Source organism: Calliopsis andreniformis, chromosome 8 (genome assembly GCF_051401765.1).
Source record: "Calliopsis andreniformis isolate RMS-2024a chromosome 8, iyCalAndr_principal, whole genome shotgun sequence".
NCBI lineage: Eukaryota > Metazoa > Arthropoda > Insecta > Hymenoptera > Andrenidae > Calliopsis > Calliopsis andreniformis.
In genome coordinates, this window is record NC_135069.1 from 3,898,449 (window position 1) to 3,917,596 (window position 19,148).

Here is a 19,148-nt window from a genome sequence, read left to right on the forward strand (position 1 = left end):
TGTGGCTTGGAGGAGATATGGGGGAAAGTTTTGTGGGATGCAGATTCGGAGGGAATTGAGAAAAAAATTAAACCCTATTTGAAAGGAGGGTGGTTTTCGAAGCTAGTGGATTCGGAGATTGAGTCTGTTTGGCAGAATTTTTTAAAGAATTGTGAGATGTAACATAGAGAATATGAGATTCTCAAAATATGTAAAACGATAAAATGATGTATTCTATATAGAGCAATAAATGACTGTACAGATCCATGATGTGTTCATAATTTTCTCATCTTCTAAACCAGATTTCCTATTTCTGACTCCCATGCAGCTACCTCTGTACTTTAAAAGTATTATTTAAAAAAAGAAATCACAGTTTTTAATGCATATCAAACAGACACGTATCAAAAACGTAACCTACGAAATTTCTAATTAATTACAACGTCATAATGGGTGTAACCGATATTGGGTGTGCCTCGATAAGTCCCTGAAATCCGCCCACTTTGAAACGAAGATACGCTTCATCTCTGATCATTTGATGCAGTTCGAGACGAGTACCGTGCACGAGTGGATCTGCTGCAGCATCCCAGTGGAGGATGCCAGAGTAAGATTCAGCCCATCAACTTTTTAAACTGTCGCCGAGATGATTGCGAGATCGCAATGGTTGCTGCTGATTTACGCGGGGTTCTGCGCGGCATGGATGGACGAGAGGTGCGACAGTTTCAGAGTTACTCTAGATGGAACGTAATTTCCGTCGAGCGTCATCATAGGACTGCAAAAGTGAAGAAAGTTCGCAATGTTTCGCAGAGTTAACTGTAATATATTTACTCGGCAGGCCCGTGCTGGAGTCACGAGACGGAAACCTGTTCATTTCCGCCGCGAAGGATAGGAACATCACCCTAAAGATCCTGGGGGACGGTTACGTGAACGTCAACGAAATTAATTTGCTCCACGTCGCGTCGGCGGTACTGGATCAATTTTCTCGCGGCCAAAGACACAAAAGCAGTTGATTGACAGGAACAATTGATGTCCCTTTCAGGCGCAGAACGCTACCCGACTGATCGAGAGATGGAAAACGGGGTATCTGGCCGAGGTGGAATCGAATTTGCAACGACTGACGCAGATCGTGGAAGGACCAGAGGGCTTGGAGAAAAGAATGGCATCGCTGAGAGTGATGGGGGAGGACTCCACGTCTCAGCCAGGACCTGTACCGCGTAATCAAGTAAATTTCTAAATATAATTGCTTGCATGGACCATCTTTCGTAAAGAAAAGTTTCCTATGACCTATCGTTTTCAGTCCAGCACGATGGTCAACGTGAAGGTCCGCCTGCTCACCCAGAGGGTATGTATAGAAGTATCGATTAGCTGGAAATACAATTTTCTGTCGGGATTTCGAGATATTTATCGAAACTGTCTCAGGTACGAAGACTCGAAGACAAAGTGAGGACAATAGAGAGGAAACTGAAGGAGAACGACTGCACTAGCAACCCTTGCCAAAACGGTGGCACCTGTCAGGACCTTTACGAAGGATATCAATGCAATTGCCCCTCCAACTGGGAGGTGAATATAGTGATCTCGAACGTATCAAGAATTTTTTATCGCGTATCAAAATTTTTATTATAGGGACCGAATTGCATGATAGATGTGAACGAGTGCGTGAGGTTGCTAGGAACAGACCTGGGCTGCCAAAATGGAGCCACTTGCTACAACCTCCCAGGATCATACAGGTCTTCACATTCTCTAATACTGTCACGCTATCTCCTTCAATTCAATACCTTCACTAATCAGTGAAACACTAATATAATTCATCCTACATGACAAAATAAGAATAATCTCGCTCAAATCTTAGATGTGAGTGTGCCTCAGGATGGCATGGTCTCCACTGCACCACGAAGACCTCCGCCTGCAGTGCTCAGAGCTCAAATGAACTCTGTGGCCACGGTGTCTGCGTGAGCAAGCCAAGTTCTCCACTTGGTTACACCTGCATCTGCGATCAAGTATGCATATTGCTCCTCACTCTTCATCAATAAAATTTCTCAGGTCTCTTTAATTCTGCACCTTGAACGTCCTCCAGGGTTGGGAAGCTGACGGCACCAACCCAGCCTGCATCAAGGACGTCGACGAATGCGCAGGAAACCATCGACCCTGTTCTGTGAACCCCTGGGTCGCCTGTCGCAACGCACCTGGGACATTTTTCTGCGACTCTTGTCCCCCTGGCTATACAGGAAACGGCTACTATTGTAGAGACATCGATGAGTGTCTGGTTGACAATGGAGGCTGCAGTACTTCTCCCAAAGTCCCTTGTATTAATACGATGGTAGACATTTTTCTTTGATTTTTAGGTTTCCGCAACGTGATCGATAAAGATGTCAGAAATTTTAAGGAGTGATTTTACATGATAGCATGAGATGAAAATGAAGATAGACGAAGTTGCATTACAGACTTCCTTTCCGAGTAATTAATTACCGAGAAAGCGCATGAAGTTCGCCAGAAATGTGTCTGACTTGAGACTTATTCTACTGGTTTTTCTGTGTCTAGCTTCGGACTTTTTCTACTGATTTCACGGTGTCTGACTCCAAACATGTTCTACTTATTTTGCTGTGTCTGGCTCTAGACATGTTCCACTGACCCTATTGTGTCTGACTTGAGGCTCACTCTACTGATTTCTGCCTGACCTGGCTAGTGATCGCTGGCAGTAGAATAAGTCCCGAGTCAGACACATGATAAGCGAATTCCAGGCACTTCTGGAGTAATTGATAACTCTGAAATAAACCTTCGAATCTAATTTCGTCATTCTTGACATTTATCCTGCTTTAACATGTAGAATCATTCCTCAACATTTTCGGCGCCTGTTGTCGAACACTGTATACTGAACTGCTAATTGCCCCGCTGACAGGGATCGAGAACGTGTGGAGCATGTCCCACGGGCTACAGCGGCGATGGAGTTACTTGCGTCTACATCGGTGGATGCGCGATTAACAACGGCGGTTGTCATCCATTAGCGAGCTGCGTCGAGAATCCAGCACTTACAAGCGCCCAAGTGCTCTGCCGTTGTCCAGCTGGTTTCGTGGGCAGTGGAATCGGTCCAAATGGTTGTCAGCGCGTATCTGACGAGTTGGTTGGCTCAGATTGCGCTAGTAATCCCTGCGTCCACGGCACCTGTGTTCCTGGACCTGCTGGACATGGTTACACTTGTGTCTGCTCGTCTGGCTACACAGGTGGAGGCCTTTGTAGCTACTCTACCGTCTTTTCTTTGGAGTAGATGTTCACGAGTGTCTCTGATTTTTCTAGGAGCCACTTGCAACGCTCAGGCAGATCCTTGCTCCCCGAATCCTTGCAGGAATAATGGCGTGTGCGTTATTAACAATGGTGCCGTGGTTTGTGACTGTCCTTCAACATATACAGGCATCAGGTGCGAGACACCGAAGCAAACTTGCGGTGGTGTGTCGCGAAATCCTGTGGGACACCTGGAATTCCCTGTTGGAGGAAGTGTCTATCAACATGGACTCAGCTGCGCGTGGCTTCTCATCACGAATAGCTCGCTTGTATTGAACGTCACCTTTACTAGGTTTAATCTTGAACAGTCCACTGACTGCAAGTACGACTTCCTGCAGGTATGAGATAGATGATGAAGGAAAATGTTCCTTGTGAAGTGGGTGAAGAATTGTAGGATTTTTGATGCTTCAGATACACGATGGTAGGAACGCTGGTAGTCAGATGATCGGCAGATTCTGTGGCAATACTTTGCCTCACGAAAACGGGAGCATCGTGTCCTCTCACAACGCTCTGTATTTCTGGTTCCATTCTGACAGTAGTATATCCCACGATGGATTCGCCTTGCATTGGTCCAGCATGGAGCCTGTTTGTGGAGGCGTTCTCACCGATGAGTACGGGACAGTCAGCTCCCCTGGCTCGCCAGGACGATACCCACCTAATAGAGACTGTTACTGGAGGATCTCCGTTCGAGAAGGGAAAAGGATACAGTTCCACTTCGGTCAGATGATGCTGGAGCCTCACCCAACATGTGAAAGCGATTACCTCGAGGTAATTAGAAGATTATATCTCTATTAACTGTCCAAACTACCATGGAGTGTATTGATCTCGCAGATAACTGGCACAGACGACGAAAGACTAGGCCTCTACTGCAATCACACGCGTCCACCACCTCTGATTTCACTAGGCTCAGAAGTCGTGCTTCACTTTCATTCCGACAGCGCTGGCCAAGATGCTGGTTTCCAGATTCACTATTCAACCATCGAAGGTGACGATTTTAGTGAATTAATTCGACGAGAATTGAATCACCTGCTAAAGTGGAAGCTTTCCTCCAGGTGTCCCAGGCTGTAGCGGAGTCTACACTGCTCCTACTGGCACGATTATCCCTCCCATGCACTCATCCTCGTATCAACAGAACTTGCATTGCGAGTGGAAGATACAAATGCCAGTGGGGGAGCGCATTCAGATCTCCTGGCTGAATTTCGAACTCGAGGATTTCAGCAATTGTCGCTTCGACTTCGTCAAGGTATTCTCTCCTTCTCGTTCGCTTCTTGCTTAAATGTTTTACTCCCTAATCAAAATAAATGCCTGTCAGATCTACGATGGTGGAAACCTCGACTCGCCTTTGCTTGGTCGCTACTGTGGCTCCACATTACCACCGACTATCAAATCGAACTCGAACGTGGTGCTGGTAGTCTTCCAATCCGATATAACAGTCCAATTCAGTGGATTCACTCTTTTCTATAACATCGTCTGTGGCGGGCAGTTCACTGAGGAAACGGGGATCATCCATTCGCCGATGTATCCAAATCCCTATCACCATTCCAGAACGTGCACCTACGATATCGTCCAGCCAGAAGGGAAGAGGATCGTGTTGAGTATAATGGACATAGATATCGAAGGGTTCGAAGCGACTGATTGCTATTTCGATTACTTGGAGGTCTTCGACGGCGACAATGAGAATGCTACTAAATTAGCGACTATTTGCGGAGAGGCTGAGAACATGCCTACGGAACCGTACTACTCGACATACAATTACATGATGCTGAAATTCACTAGTGATTCCAGCGTCCAAGGGAGAGGGTTCAAGGCGAATTACACGACGATTAACAGCAGTGTGTATCGATAAATCTGTGGCATGTCACATATTTTAATATTCGAGATACTTCTGAATTCAAGCTTTAAAGTTCCTGTAATGCAATCTACTCATGTCCAAAATGAGAATTCCATCTTGTAGCCCTCCGTTTGCGCAAAGATTCAAATTTGTTAAAATTATGATTCGTGTCGTCTTAGCTTATACAATATGTAGATCTTCAGAGGAGCTAGATTATCTGAAAGGAAATTGTATTACCTTTGCAGGGTGTGGAGGGTTGTATAAGACACCAACAGGAACGATTCAAAGCCCTGTCGACGGTGGAGTCTATCCTGACGACCTGGACTGCATCTGGACGATACAAGCACCGCCAGGATACGTCGTACAACTGACTTTCCTGACGTTTGAAGTGGAACAGAACAATCGTTGTCGCCACGATTATGTTACAATCTATGACAATATGACGATGAACAATGAGAATCTGTTAGGAAAGTATGTGTGAAACTGTTTCTTTAGCTAAGGATTTCTCCCCTAAACATAAATTACTTTATTTGAATTTCATAGATTCTGTGGCACGAAGAATCCACCGATCATGCTAACGCAAGAAAATGTGATGACAATCTCCTTCCACTCTGATTCATCAATACAGCGCGCCGGATTCATCGCCTCTTATCTCTTCATCGACGCGTCGAAGGTCTGCGGCGGTCACTTTGTGAAATTAAACGGGGTCATCAAATCGCCTAATTATCCGAATAATTACCCCAGAAAAAGGGAGTGCGTGTGGGTGATCGAAGCGCCTAACAAACACAGAGTCGTCCTCGACGTTAAGCACTTCGAATTAGAGCACCATTCCTCTTGCTCTTTCGATTATCTGGAAATCAGGTAAGAATCTACCCGATTCAGTGATGTCTATGAAAGCACTGAGGTTGATCCCATTCTTCTTTGTGAACGCAGAAACGGTGGTTATAATACTTCACCGCTGATCGGAAAGTACTGTGGGACAGAAATTCCTACGGAAATTATAAGCCAGACTAATCAGTTGTACTTGAAGTTCGTCTCTGATGAGAGCAGATCACTCTCTGGATTCCATATGAGTTGGGACAGTACAACGACAGGTATAACACAAACGCGTGAAATAGTAGACTTTGATGTACCTGATACAAGGTGTTCGACGACAGGTACCAGAAAATTTAAGGGGTGACTTTATGTGTTAAAATAAGAGGACAATGAAGACAGATGAAATTGAGTTTCAGCCTAAAATACACGAGAAATGTGTCTAACCTAGGACATATTCTACTGATTTTGTTATGTCTGACTAAGGACTTATTCTACTGAATTTATTGTACCTAATTTGGAACTTATTCTACTGATTATAACTGTGTCTGACTTGAGACACATTTTACTGAACTCAACTGAGTCTCCCAGCTAGAACACGTCGGCAGTAGAATGAGCCCCTAGTCAGACACATGTCACGCCTACTATCAGTGTTTTCTGAAACGAAGGCCTGCACGCAGTTTTATCATTCTTGATCTTTGCCCTGTTTTGTCATGTAGAATCGCCCCTCAAAATTTCTGGCACCTATTATCGATTATCTTCTAAAATAAAAGTCAGTCTGGCATATGTATCTCCAATTGCAACATGTTGACAAGCATCTCCATTGTCCCATCAGGCTGTGGCGGAACTCTGACTGCCGCTCACGGTGATATCATATCACCGAATTACCCGCAACCGTACCAGCTGCAGTCAGACTGTTATTGGAAGGTCTCAGTGGCAGCGGGCAGCTTGGTACGACTGCTAATAGTCGACCTCGAGCTCGAGCATCATCCGGTATGCAAGTTCGACTACATCGAGATATCCACAGGAATCGATCACAGCCAGAAGGAGAGATACTGCGGCAGTCCTTATCCAAAAGTCATCGTCGTGAAGTCTAATATAATGACTATACGGTTCCGCAGCGACTTTACGAATTCTGGTCGCGGCTTCCATCTCAAGTATGAAACACGTGAGTCGGTTCCCTTAGCGTATCACATTAAACTTCGCCCCTCAAATGAATCCGATATTGACCCGTTTGCATCGGCAGCTGGCGCTATCAGCTCCTCTAATTAAACAGTCCTCCCCTCTGGACGTGTTACAATATTCCCATCGATCAAATCGAAAATTATCTATTTTCTTCCCACAGTGTGCGAGAACACTGTCACTGGATTCTATGGGGTGATAGAGTCGCCAAATTTCCCTGAGAAGTACGACAACAACATGAACTGCAGCTGGACTATCAAAGCGCCCATTGGCAACAGGGTCAACCTGACTTTCTCACACTTGGACCTCGAAGGGCCCGACTGGAACGGCGTCTGCCTTGACTACGTGGATATCAAAGAGGGACAGGATGGTGCTCCCAACACGGATCTCCTGAACGTCTGTAACTCAAACATTCCACCGAAGATTCAATCCACGCAGCATCAAGTATTCGTGAAATTCATCACTGACTCTCTGGTTGTTCACAATGGCTTTCGATTGGAGTGGTTGGTCGATGGCTGCGGTGGACACCTGACGAAACCATCAGACTCCTTCACCTCGCCTTCTTATCCATTCACCTATCCCACGGACATCGACTGCGAGTGGCTGATCGAAGTGGATTACACTCATAGCATCGAGCTGACTATTCACGATGTTAGTATCCCCAGAAGAATGTCCTCTTCAAAATAGGGTAGAAAATTGATCCCTGTGTTCTTCCTGTATAGATTAACACAGAGAAGCAGAAGAACTGCTTCTTCGACAAGCTGCAGGTGTTCAATGGCGAGGACGAGCAGGGGCTCAAGTTGGTGGATATTTGCTACTCGGAGAAGCCAGTGGTATATACCAGTTTTGGGAACAAGATGTTCCTGAAATTCCACTCGGACGTGTCGTACGCGGCTCGCGGCTTTAACGTCAGTTACAGAAGCGTCCCGATCACCTGCGGCGGTAAATTCACCGCTGACACTGGGATCATTCATTCGCCCAACTATCCGCAGAATTATCCGCACAAGCAGGCCTGCGAGTGGCTGCTGCAAGTGAGCCCGAACTACGTGGTTAATCTGACTTTCTTGGACTTCGACGTGGAGAACACTAGCAACTGCACCGACGACTATGTTAAGGTGAAGGGTCGGGAGTAGTAAAGTTTGGCAGAGAAGAGGAGAGGATAAAGGTAAACGATTTTGTAGATATACGACGGGCCAACGACCACCTCGACGCTCTTGGCAAACCTTTGTGGTAACACTTTATCGCCTTCTGCCATGTCCTACATTTCCACTGCCAACGAGATGTTGGTCGTGATGAAGAGTGACAGTATACTCTCGGCGAAAGGGTTCAAGGCAAAGTACTACAACGGCTGTGGTGCTCGGATAGTTGTGAGGGATCAAGGATACCTCACTCCATCGTCGAGTTACAATGCAGATATGGGGGAGGCGGGAGTGAACTGCACGTGGACGTTAATCGCGGATGATCCAGGTAAAATTGTGATTGGCACTGCTCTGTGATTCGAGAGCTGAGTATTGTGTAGGTGATGATGGATAGAATTGATCTTGAGTTTTTCGAAGGTTGAGGCATTAACTTCTTTTTTATAGGGGATCATGTTACTGCCACGTTCACACACTTGGAAATAAACCTGGACAGCAGGTTCCCCGCTGATTGCAGTTGGAACTACATACAGGTTCACGAAGGGGAGAGTCTGGATGGTCCTTCTCTTGGCAAATGGTGCGATAACGTTGTACCGTTACCGCTAACGAGCACCGGAAGTGCACTCACAGTGCATTTAAGCGCGCAGTACGACTTCCTTGGACACTTTGCCATCACCTATTCGGTTCTAAATTCAGGTAAACGGTCGTTGTTTTATATCTGTCCTGTTTGGGGGGATCAATGGAACATCTAATATCGAAGCAGTTTGTGGAAACACTATGTACACTATTCTGAGAGGCTCTGACAATTTAAACCTGAAGAAATGTTATCAGAACTTCACGTGTACCATTTTAGCTTGTGGAGGAACCTACACGTCGTATCGAGGAAGAATCGCGTCACCAGGGTATCCGAACACCTATCCACTAAACGCCGAATGCATCTGGATCCTGAACAACTCGCCTGGAAACAAATTGAGCCTGACCTTCTCAGAGTTCGATCTCCAGCCGAGCGAGAACTGCGACCTCGATTACCTCGAGATACGGGAGGACAGCGGAATCGGGAAACTGATCAGCGTTTCCTGTGGGACCAACATAGAATCAGTTACGTCTTCCTCAAAATTGTGGATCAAGTTCAAGAGCGATGGCGACGGGGTGGCAAAGGGTTTCGTGGGCGAGTACGCTTTCCAGGGAGGAAACGAGCTTTCTGGGCCAGCTGGTCGAATTTCTTCGCCTCTTTACCCTCTGCCATATAAGGAAAGAGATGTTGTTACGTGGCGTATCACTGTTGAATTCCAATGGCTGATTAGAATCGAGATTAGAGATCTGTTTGTGGAGAACTCAGAGTTAACTTGCTTCTCTTATCTTAGGGTGAGTGGTCTTCTATGCACTTGTATATTTTATAAAAGGTATTTGACAAAGGATGTCGACGAATATGAAAGGCTGATTTGACATGTTAATATAAGACAAAAATGCTTCCGTTTTCGACTGAGTAATTAGTGAAGATACACCGAAAGGTGCCAAAGGTGTGTCTGACTCGAAGGTTTATTCTACTACTGGCGTGCAGTAGTTTGCTCAAGCGCTGCGGCGACAGTAGAATAAGTCAATGAAACTGTCAGGTCAGACACGTTTATATAACAAATTTTACTCCACTTATTTCTGTATGTAGACACACTCTTCCACATTTCTGACATCCACTATCACATCTTGTAATATATTATGCCTCCCCTTAAACAGATTTACGATGGTTACAACAACGAAGCACCAGTCCTGCTAGAAGTCTGTAACCTGGAGAGTCCTGAGCCCATAACCACGACCACTAATGTAGCTTACATCGAACTGATGACAGACGTCCTACGAGTGGGCAGCTGGTTCGACCTCACATGGATTCAGATACCAAGAGATGTCGAGGGAACGAACGTTGAGAGAAAGTGTAGGTGACGCATTGAGATTGCACCTTTTATCCCCTGCTATCTCAGATACTCACACGTTGTCTTTTACATGGCACAGTCAGCGAGTGCGTCAAGGAAGTGGGTCTCATGGGCGCTCGCAACAACACCTACGACTTCACGTCGCCTGGCTGGCCATACGGATACGAAGACAACCTGCACTGCGCCTGGCTGTTCACTTCTCCGCCAGGAACCCACCTGGTCCTGCGAATACTCGTCATGGACTTGGAAGAGACTAGTGATTGCGTGGCAGACTTCCTCGCCGTCTACGATGGCAACGCTCTAGCGACTCCCAATGATGCCAAACTACTGCACAAATTGTGCTTATCGAATTCAAGTTCGATGTGGATCAAGGCGAGCAACGTGATGACTGTGAAGTTCGAGTCGGACAGCTTCAAGAACAAGACTGGCTTCAGTGCTTATGTTTATCGAGGTAAGTGCTTCTTCCTTGAGAGTTAGTGTTAGTTTCTTGGGTCTTCGAAGAGCAGTCTTCATAGTCGTTTAATCTTCTTTGGGAACATAGATTGCGGTGGGAAGCTGCAGGGACCCAATGGAGTCATTGAGATCGATAGTTCAACAGCGATCAGGCCCACTTGGCAGTACAGTTGTGAGTGGAATGTCGAAGTGAAGCCTGGGCGAACGATCCAGGTGACGATCGTCCATATGTCCATAGAGCAGGGACCGAGTTCGACGTGCACTGACAATTACTTAATGGTGAAGTCTTATAACTAGTTTTTGATTTAATAATCATAGACGATCAGGCTATTTTATATAAGTGTGTCCTATAGTTGAAGAACGGAGGTGAAGCAACGTCTCCCTTACTAGGAAATGGAAAATACTGTGGGGAAGTGTTACCTCCAACCTTACAGACTACAGGAAATCGTCTCTACGTGAAGGTGGTCGCTGTTAAGCTGAACATAAACTTCAAGCTGACTTATAAGTAATAACAATTTCCAGTATAATGTATTACAGAATTTCATCAGTGATTCTTGCAAATCCTCTTGTAAATCGTTTCCAGAGAGGTGGGTATCAACTGCGGAGGCGACTACATCTTAAGAGACAAGGAACTAGAGATCAGCACGCCGAATTATCCCAACATCCCCCCGCCCTTCAGCGACTGCACTTGGAAAGTGATGGCGCCGAGCAGAGAGCGGATATCCATCCACTTCATTGAACGATTCGACCTGAGCTACTCCGCCGAGTTAGTACTTCGACCTACTTGCTTGACTTTTTCCAAATTCTGCAGACATTGGAGGGAAATTGAATTTCAGCTGCGAGAGAGAGTACGTGGAAGTGAGGGACGGTGGGACGGACAGCTCGAAGCTTCTGGGAAGGTTCTGCAGAGACGTCGCTCCTAGCAGTATGTCGAGCACTGGGAACATGATGTTCATCCACTTTTACACAGATATGCCTGACCCAAAGAACGGCTTCAAAGCTATGCTGACTGTCGGAGGTACCAGAATATTGCATGGACTCTTTTGTGATTTTCAAATAACTTGCTGTTTGTTCCACTCGTAGAAGTCTGCGGAGGTATCTTGAGAGGACCCAGCGGCATCATCAACTCTCCCAACTATCCCTTCTTCTACCCGAAGAATCAGACCTGCGTGTGGTGGGTGATCGCTCCACAAGATCACACCTTGAAGTTCGAGTTTCGTGATCTTCAACTACCTTGGTTTCAACTACCGACCTATGGTTCCTTTTCTTGCAAGAGTACCGACTACGTGGAAATCAGCGAGAAGCTTCCCGAAAACAACACTCGTAAGGGACAATTTGTTTTTAGACAAAAATGCACGAGGTCCTGAATTTTTTAAAGCCTCTTTAATTATTCAGGCGTCGATATTGGAGTATACTGTGGAACTCAAAAGCCTGAAATAATCGAGACGGCATCGAACGAAGCTATAGTCACTTTCAAGAGCGACAACTTTGATTATGTAACTTACAGAGGGTTTAGTCTGAACTTCTCGTCCAGTCAAGAAGGTGAGAACAAAATAAACTTCTAATTGGCAATTCTTCTTGGTGAGACTTATAAAGATGTATAAATGCTCGTAGTCTGTGGGGGTGAATACACTGCGTTGTCTGGTATAATCAAGTCGAACGGATATCCAAATATTGCTACGCGCTCCAGGTATATAAATTTATGTAAACTAGTAGACATAGTCTGGCATGTTAGTATTTTTACATTTTTATCTATTTCATTGTAGATACTGCGACTGGAGAATTAAACTACCATTGGGTTACCAAGTGGTCGTCGATATACTGGACTTGGATATCGTCCCGGCTACTGAATCTACTCGATTTGGCTACACCATATCAGTTATTATCAATCACATTATACTCTCAATCTCTATCAATTTTTTACTCACATTTTCCCTTTTATTTTATTCAGATTTTTATCTTCATCTTCGTTTAACCCTCTTCCTTTTTCCTCCAGTTCTACAACGATTTCCGCTTCAAATCCAGAATAAAAATGATAGAACACAGAGATACGGTCCAGCAAATAAGAAGCAGCGGTAACACAATGATGATCGGCTACTCGTCGTCCCCTGGATGTCGTGGCTTCAAATTGCGTTATTCGGCATCAGCACCACCTCGTACGTTTCCAGAATTCCCCGACATATCGACACAGAACGCGATATCGAAGGGCTGAGCCATAGCTACTTGTCACTTGTCAATCTTGCAGCTTGCGGAGGTGTCGTGACGGGCATCAGAGGAAACCTGTCGGCTCCAACAGTTCCACCCTTCAACGAGTCGTCGTATCTATGCTTGTGGAGCATACAAGCGCCCGAAAGTATGGCTAACAACGAGAACAATACTGGCCTGACGTTATCGGTTAAAGTACTTGGTACCGTGGGTGGATTAACAAGCAACTACATACCGAGATTTTGCTACAATTATCAATACATTAGCCTGGCTGGTAAATATCACAGATGAGCAATTCAATCTTTCACCCTCGGATGGCGAACGCTGGGTCAAAAGTGACCCTGAGTCCGCTGGCGCTGCAGATAAATGTAAAACAGTCCACTGTCCGAGGATACTAAGCGAAATATTTTCTTAGATGCTGGCAAGATTTGCGGGAACTTCTCGGAACCAGCGTACCTGAGGAGTCCGAATCTAGTGAACGAGCTGACCGTAAGTTGTCATGGTTAACAGAATGAAGTCTCCAAAGAATATTACTTAATTCATATTCTGAATCAGGTTGTGAATGGCACCCACGGGAAAATAATGAGCTATAGTATCGAGTACCAATGGCAGCCCTGTGGCGGTGTCTTCGAAGGACCGTCACACGTGATAACAGCCCCCAAGAACATATCCTTCCCCATCAACTGCATCTGGCGTTTCAATTACCCAGACACAGGGGAGACGATCAAACTACAATTTACCAAGCTGAACATGAGTACTTCTGGCACGAACTACATCAGCATCAAGTATTGTATTCGCTAGTGTTATTGAATGGATTAGGATTGAGTTAATAGCAGACTTCAATGGGTAAACCTTTTCTTCAGACGAAGTGGTCAGTTCGGGTCAGAGTTTCGCAGGGTCCAAGGACACGCGACCCCCTTCAACATGACCAGCATCTCGAATAAACTCTGGGTAGAATACTACGCCGAAAGCCAGAACGATTTTGAATTCACCGTGGAACCAGCGAACCACGGCTGTGGGGGTGCTTTGCGTGGTAGCAGCAGGGAGATCTCCACGCCACAGTAATTGAAATCACAAAAGAGAATCTAAATTATACGAGTCGATCTGTCTTTCCAGAACTGACAGAAATTCGGGATTACAGGTTCCCCAGCATGTACCCTAACAACGCGGAATGCACCTGGGAAATAACTGCAGATAATGGTTATCACGTGGGGTTAGTCTTCGTCGATCGTTTCAACTTGGAAACTAGCACTGACTGTAAAAATGATTACGTGGAGGTGTGTGAAAAATTAGAATCCTAATTATCTTCTAATTTAAGAAACGATTCAAAATTCGATAATTGAAATATGGGAGATTAGAAGAACTACTGGCTTATAGATTCCTATTTTTGAAGCTTTAAGTACTTTTTCTTTTGCTACACGAAACCTCCTTTTGATAGCGAGTGTCTTTACAATTAGATATTCGACTGGGTATCCGGGACAGAAAGCTACAAATGGCAGAGCCTGGGGAAGGTCTGCGGTAGGAACACACCAAGACCGTTTAATTCGACCAGTAATCGCATGAAGGTAACCTTCCGCTCTAACGAGTTGATCCAGGCGGAGGGTTTTCGGGCGCTCTGGTACGAGAACTGCGGTGGCATCTTCAATGCCACCAAAAACCCGAAGATTATTCAGTCACCGTCCTTCCCGAACCTGTATCGACCCAATTTGTTCTGCAACTACACTATAGTCGCGCCCGAGCAGGACATTATCTTGGAATTCATGTCCTTCCAGCTTGAGCGCAGTGAGCAAGAACTTTCGATTAATGAGCATTAGAATATTATTCAAAGAGCTCGTGACCCACATGGCGTTTTTAGGTCGCAGAGACTGTCGCTTCGACAATTTAACTATCACCTGGAAAGATAGATACTGGCTTGAAGAAAATACCTACTGCGGCGAGAACAGACCGCCTATACTGAAGTCGAGGGACAAAGTGGAGATTGTTTTCAAGACTGACAAGTATATTCAACGAAGTGGATTTGATTTTCAATACTATCTGCATGGTACGCGTCCAGATTCTATTCTGAGGAATTTAATAAATTCGACATACCTGAACTTAAGTTTCGAATACTGTCTTAACAGATTGTGGAGGAACGATGACTGCTCCCGGAGAAATCAGGTCCCCAACGAATCGTAGAGAGTACTTCGGAGGTGTTAATTGCATCTGGACGATATTCGCGCCTTCGGATAAGAACGTCGTCGTTCGTTTTGAATCTTTCATACTCGAATACCATGACAAGTAATTAAACCAGTACCATAATTACCTCAGGACAAGTGGATCTCTGCAATTACTATCTTTGCAGATGTATGTTCGATCACGTCGAAGTTTTCGAAGGCAACAGCACCGATGTTGAAGATCAAAGACTAGGCTTGTTGTGTGGGAATCTGACAGAGCATTTGCCTGTCTTCAAGTCCAAAAACAATTCCATGTCAGTCGTCTTCTATGCGGACGATACTCGCCACCAAGCTGGCTTTGTGGCGAATGTATGCTGTGATCCAAATTAGAGTTCTGTTTTCAGTGCATCATAGATTGCATTAATTATCTTCACTCATTTACGAATATTCTAGGTCCTCTTCGTGAAGAGCATCGAGGCAGGTTGCGGTGGTGAAATTAATTTAACTTCAGGGCGACCTGAGACATTCAGGACACAAAAAGGCTCCACGTATGATAGCTTCGAGGACTGTCACTGGAACGTAGTGACATCGCCAGGGAAGAACATCAAGTTCTCTATCAACAGCATGGACGTCAAGAAACGTATCAAAAATAGAAGCAGGAGCACTAAGTGCACTGGCGATTATTTGGAGGCACGTCTCCTTATCTCACAAAATTACTCAACACTGACTCTATCTCTCTTCTTGTTTTAATCGCTTTGTAACCTAAGGAACTTCAATATTCTTAGAGTACGATGCCCTTATAATTTTCTACTTCTCTCAGGTTCGCGATGGCTCTGGTCCCTTCTCAGAACTCCTCGGCAAGTATTGTGGTACCCAGGTGCCACAGCCAGTGATGTCCTCTTCGAATTCGCTGTGGATACGATTCTTCAGCGATGGCATGAATGAAGGAGCTGGAGTCACTGGAACGTTGGAATCGATAGATGGTAGAATACTGATGCTTTTCCAGAATGTTAATCCTCTCGATTGAAATTCAGTGCTTATTTAAGGGGTCTGATCGTTTCAGGATTGTGTGGTGTTGCTCCTCCAATGACGACAGACTCGAACCAGGTGCTCACTTCTCCAAACTACCCAAATCCTTATGGGCCTGGGTCAAAGTGCAAATGGGTGATAGAAACGAATACATTCGTTGAGAGAACCAAAATAAAGTTCTTGGACTTCGACATAGCGGATTCAGAAAGATGCACCACAGATTTCTTAGAGATTACAGACAATATGGTAAGTTATGGAGACTTTGATCGCCTGAGAACTAGTGCTGTAATATTTCTCTGATTTTCTCTGTGCAGAATCGGAAGTACATCGAGCAGGGCTTCGGGCAGAACTTGATTTGGGGCGGCCATGACAAGGAAGCTTATATCGTAATTATCTAGCTGTCGATATTTTGTAAAAGTTCTTCTGGAGTCTTTGAATAATTTTTAATGAATTTCTTGCAGGAAACACACTCTCCTTCTACTTCATACAAATACTGTGGTAACACGCTACCTCACGAGTATTACAGGTACTGACCCCTGAACCTTCTCAGACATTTTTACAGAATATTAATCTTCTTTTTTGATACAGTTCCAGCAACAAACTAGTATTGATGTTCAAGGGAGACACTCCAGGAAAGAGGGGCTTCAAACTCGAATATGGTGGCGCGTCTTGCGATCGAAATTACACTGCAGAACAAGGTCGAATCGTGCACGAGGGTATCGAGGATTGTTGGGTCACGATCACGGCACCTGTGAATCACACGATTTCCCTGTACTTCAATAAATTAGCGTTGTACGACCCAAATGAATGCACCAAGTCCTCTTTACAGGCGAGTTTTTGACTTTGTATCTCAATTGATTGATCGACGTACAGCTTTCAGCGAGATTCCTGTTTCACAGATATACGAGAGCAGCTTCAATGGAAAGCTTTTAGCCACGTTGTGCGGTCTGGATCTACCAAGTCCTGTGTTCAGCACCAGCAATAAGCTGGCCCTGCGGTCGTGGTCTGAATGGAAATCGGTTTACGACTACTACGATATCACGTATACGACCACGGATAAAGGTAGAATGGTAAATGTTTCATATAGCTTCGGAAAGTACTACAAAAATGACGGTACACAGGTCGAGGCTGCGGCGGTCGATTGTTCAATTACGCTGGGTCGTTCTCCTCGCCCCTTTACCCGAACGAGTATCGCAATAACACAGTGTGTACCTGGGACATCAGTGTTCCAGTATCTCTAAAAGTCGTCTTGGAATTCAGCGTGTTCGATATTGGTGGCAAGAATAACTGCGAGCACAACACTGTGAAGGTGTACACCGTGACGAGCAACGGGGAGGAGATTTTGGCTAATACTTATTGTGGAGGAGTGAGTTGATAAAAAAATTCTTCAGTAATAATTTAGCTATTTTTACGAATGTCTAATACTAATTGGAAATTAATTGTACCATTATTCATTCAGGATACCCCGGCGAAGTTCGAAGCAGACAATAATAGGATACTCGTTACTTACGTCTCGACAATGAATAATTTTGGAACCGGTTGGCTAGCAACCTTCAAAGCAGTTGCTTAATGTGTCGAAGGTCTCTGGCCATGGATTAACAAAAATATTTATTCGCAACAGTATATATACATATCAAAGATTAACGATAATGTATCTGTGTTTAGTATACCCTGCAGTGATGACGGAGGCACAATGATTAATCGTCATAAAAGCGTGTTTTGTAAATAAGGAGACCCACGATGCCTACGACGCGATGTAGATAGCAATGAAATAAATGAGATTTGATATAAGACATGAGACTTCGATTAATTTACCGATAACATTCCTAATTCATCGAGAAAGACCCCCAATTGCGTGATTCTTGATCATTCGAAATTGAATTGGCTTGAAAAATCGTGAACTCAGTGTCTTCCTATTGAAGATGCATGAATGACGAAACATGAGATTAACAGCTATCATTGGATCGAATGATATGTAACTATCACGCTTCCTGGCACTCCTTTTCTTCTTGCACTACTTCGTTAGTCTTCTTGGAGCAGGATTTCTCCTCAGCTTCAGCAACTTCCGGGACTTCCTCTGCTTGTTCCTCTTCTACAGCTTCTTCTTCCACTGGTTCTTCTTCCTGTACACTTCGTTTCTTCCTACTTTTGTCCTTCTGGTTCTTTTCAGCCTTCTTCTTGTCCTTCTTCGTCTGTGTTTTCGCTTCCTCTACTTGCTGGACTTCCTCTTCCACAGGCTCCTCTTCAGCCTCAGGCACAGCTTCTTGTTCTTTCTGAGTCTTCTTCTTCTTGTCCTCCTTCGTCAACTTCTTGTTCTTCTCGGCATTCTTGTTCTCCACCTTCTGATCCGATTTCTTGTTATTCTCTACATTACCCTGCTCCTCCAACTTTGTCTTCTCCTTCAGCTTCTTGTTCTTCAATTTCTTGGACCCCTTCTGGTGAGCCTCTTGAGTCTCCACAGAGTACTTGGATTTCTTCTTCGACTTCTCCTTGACTTCATTCGCCTTGTTATTGGGATCAATATTTTCCTTACTCTTCAACTTCTTGTTCTTCGATTTCACCGCTTTCGCTGGCTCTTCGCCCTCCACATTCTTCTCAGAGTACACCTCAGCATTTTTCTCCTCGTTCGAGCTATTCTTCCTCTTCTTCGACTGAAGCTTCTTTCCCTCCTCCTTCGATTTACCTTCCCTAAAATATCCAAACCGTCAGAAACATATCTATCGTAGAAGATCGAAAGCAAAGTCCACGAACACTCCAAGATAAGACACGATCGACTGAAAAACAATTGCGTAATTGTCGCCTCGATCAATGAAGCGTTCGACTTACTTCGAGTAAGCTACTTCCTTCTTCTTCTTCTCGTAGCTGCCCTTGGACTCGACCTCCTTGCCAGGCTTTTTGGCGCACGTCTCGGAGGCCAGCACAGCGACTAGCAGGAAAATGGTCAGCAGCACCCAGATCCTGAAGAACGTTAAACTCGTAACACGCTAGAACCACGCGTCTAAATCGAACGCCATGAATCAAAATATTTTCCTCACCGCATTTTGTCTTCCCTCACTGTCTAGACTCACTGCCTCACAATATTATCCCACCTCGAGCTCGATACGATCGAAGATCCAACGCAACACTGAGCCCCGTTACTCGTCCTCCTTATATCTTATACGTGTCCCCG

The 19,148-nt window shown here is 45.0% G+C and overlaps 2 protein-coding genes across 2 annotated transcripts; one reads left to right on the forward strand and one right to left on the reverse strand.

Moving 5' to 3' along the window:
- The first annotated feature begins 619 nt into the window (after positions 1 to 619).
- Positions 620 to 17,549, forward strand: Cubn (Cubilin). Its single transcript, XM_076382791.1, has 52 exons — positions 620 to 687; positions 812 to 941; positions 1,016 to 1,198; positions 1,274 to 1,318; positions 1,396 to 1,536; positions 1,600 to 1,703; positions 1,826 to 1,973; positions 2,051 to 2,293; positions 2,873 to 3,194; positions 3,268 to 3,590; positions 3,664 to 4,020; positions 4,084 to 4,237; positions 4,305 to 4,495; positions 4,565 to 5,084; positions 5,329 to 5,554; positions 5,627 to 5,944; positions 6,017 to 6,177; positions 6,732 to 7,064; positions 7,242 to 7,729; positions 7,801 to 8,193; positions 8,260 to 8,545; positions 8,662 to 8,910; positions 9,068 to 9,579; positions 9,946 to 10,141; positions 10,219 to 10,590; positions 10,681 to 10,871; positions 10,946 to 11,097; positions 11,176 to 11,358; positions 11,429 to 11,610; positions 11,676 to 11,915; positions 11,988 to 12,134; positions 12,207 to 12,282; positions 12,359 to 12,470; positions 12,589 to 12,748; positions 12,838 to 13,071; positions 13,213 to 13,286; positions 13,353 to 13,582; positions 13,661 to 13,858; positions 13,939 to 14,074; positions 14,255 to 14,579; positions 14,653 to 14,838; positions 14,918 to 15,074; positions 15,139 to 15,319; positions 15,404 to 15,640; positions 15,771 to 15,933; positions 16,014 to 16,225; positions 16,294 to 16,365; positions 16,441 to 16,505; positions 16,568 to 16,808; positions 16,879 to 17,041; positions 17,101 to 17,345; positions 17,439 to 17,549. The coding sequence occupies exons 1-52, from the start codon at positions 620 to 622 to the stop codon at positions 17,547 to 17,549; spliced, it is 11,136 nt and encodes a 3,711-aa protein (XP_076238906.1).
- Positions 17,550 to 17,568: 19 nt separating this feature from the next.
- On the reverse strand, positions 17,569 to 19,109 carry LOC143182158 (uncharacterized). The gene is made up of 3 exons (XM_076382979.1): positions 19,015 to 19,109; positions 18,806 to 18,937; positions 17,569 to 18,667 (listed from the first exon to the last, which is right to left on the reverse strand). Exons 1-3 carry the CDS (start codon positions 19,017 to 19,019, stop codon positions 17,962 to 17,964), a joined length of 843 nt encoding a protein of 280 aa, XP_076239094.1. The 5' UTR covers positions 19,020 to 19,109; the 3' UTR covers positions 17,569 to 17,961.
- Between the last annotated feature and the right edge of the window lie 39 nt (positions 19,110 to 19,148).